A 1,478-nucleotide genomic window follows, 5' to 3' on the forward strand; every position below is an offset into this window, starting at 1 on the left:
ATGATAAACAACCTGGGAACTATTGCTAAATCTGGCACTAAAGCTTTCATGGAGGCCTTACAGGTAAGTCAAGTGATTCATTGTTAATCATAAAAACAGTAAGTAAGTAATTGTATTATAATTCTCTTTTTACAAAACTTAAAATTGAAAATAGAATTTGTGATGCATTTGAATTAAAAAGGACCAAAAAAAGCCATTAGTAAAAGTTATGAATTTTATAATAGGTCTATCTAGTTCATTTGTATATATTTATTGTGTATTATTGTACTAATATGAGAATAAATATATTTAAAAGAAATGTGTTATTGAATCATGTCATTCTCAAAAGACAGTGTAACTGGTCTTGACCCCCCCCCCCCCAACCACCCAAGAACACAGCCCATTATTTACCTTGGTCTTTTCCGATAAAAATCATGTAAGAGCAATATTTTGATTTCTGAGATAGTTGGAATACTCCAAAACAGTAATAATCAGAAGCACTAATTTAGATTAGTTAATTATTTAGTGACAATCAATTTAACTTAATTTCAGTTGATTAGTTTAAACTGATTAATTGATTAAATCACACATCTCTGTTTACTACATAATTTTACTCATTCACTTCCAGGACTAAAATATCACTGATACAACAGATTTTTATTTATTAAATATTCCAGGGTTTTAAACATTATCAGTATTGCCTTTTATTCCAATCAGTTTAAACATCCTGAATGTAAAACACTTTAATTCAAGTGTTTGTTTATGACAAGCAGTAATGGAAAGCGTTTAATGCAAAAGCTCATTTGTGTGTATGTACATTTTCATAAATTCAAATGTTATTTTCTTGGTCATCCACTTGACAGTGACTTCTGTACAGCTTAATCTAGTTAATTTCAACTTCTTATTTGTTGAGGGGAATGAGTAATGAGCATTTAAAATTCACTTAGAAAGTCTTAGCTATTGAAATTATAAGTTTGGATGACCATTTAAGTCCATGTTAAATATCTCTTATTCTGTTAAGACTTTTTTTTAATAATTCTGGTCAAAAGTTTGCATTTTTCTTTCCTGAATGCTCATCATTTTATCTCTAGGCAGGAGCAGATATATCTATGATAGGCCAGTTTGGTGTGGGTTTCTACTCTGCCTACCTCATTGCTGATAAAGTAACTGTTACATCCAAACACAACGATGATGAACAATATACATGGGAATCATCAGCTGGTGGATCTTTTACAATAGCTTCTGATCATGGTAAGGCATTATGTACTAATGATTTTTAAAGCTGTAAGATATTGCTTTGGTTTCTTGAATGCTGACTGACCTGTATGAATAGTGACCACTGAAAGTAAGTATTGATCTTATAGTTTCAGATAAAGCAAGGAAAATCCTAACTGTAAAACCTGAAATTTGTATAGAACACTCAGAATTGATATCCACTGTAATGTACTGGCTTCTCCAAATGCAGATTGTAAAGTAAACTTAATTAAGGAGAGCTTACA

General features: G+C 30.6%; 1 protein-coding gene across 1 annotated transcript in view; it reads left to right on the top strand.

The window, feature by feature from the left end:
* The window catches only part of LOC106475998 (heat shock protein 83-like), a 4,110-nt gene extending 2,836 nt beyond the window's left edge, over nt 1–1,274 (top strand). Inside the window, exons 3-4 of the mRNA XM_022379983.1 lie at nt 1–63; nt 1,071–1,274. Coding sequence (XP_022235691.1) covers nt 1–63; nt 1,071–1,259 — 252 coding nt within the window. The 3' untranslated portion in view covers nt 1,260–1,274. The remainder of the gene's footprint in view (nt 64–1,070) is intronic.
* Nucleotides 1,275–1,478: the final 204 nt, after the last annotated feature.

The sequence above is a fragment of the Limulus polyphemus genome, unplaced genomic scaffold (genome assembly GCF_000517525.1).
Source record: "Limulus polyphemus unplaced genomic scaffold, Limulus_polyphemus-2.1.2 Scaffold9604, whole genome shotgun sequence".
NCBI lineage: Eukaryota > Metazoa > Arthropoda > Merostomata > Xiphosura > Limulidae > Limulus > Limulus polyphemus.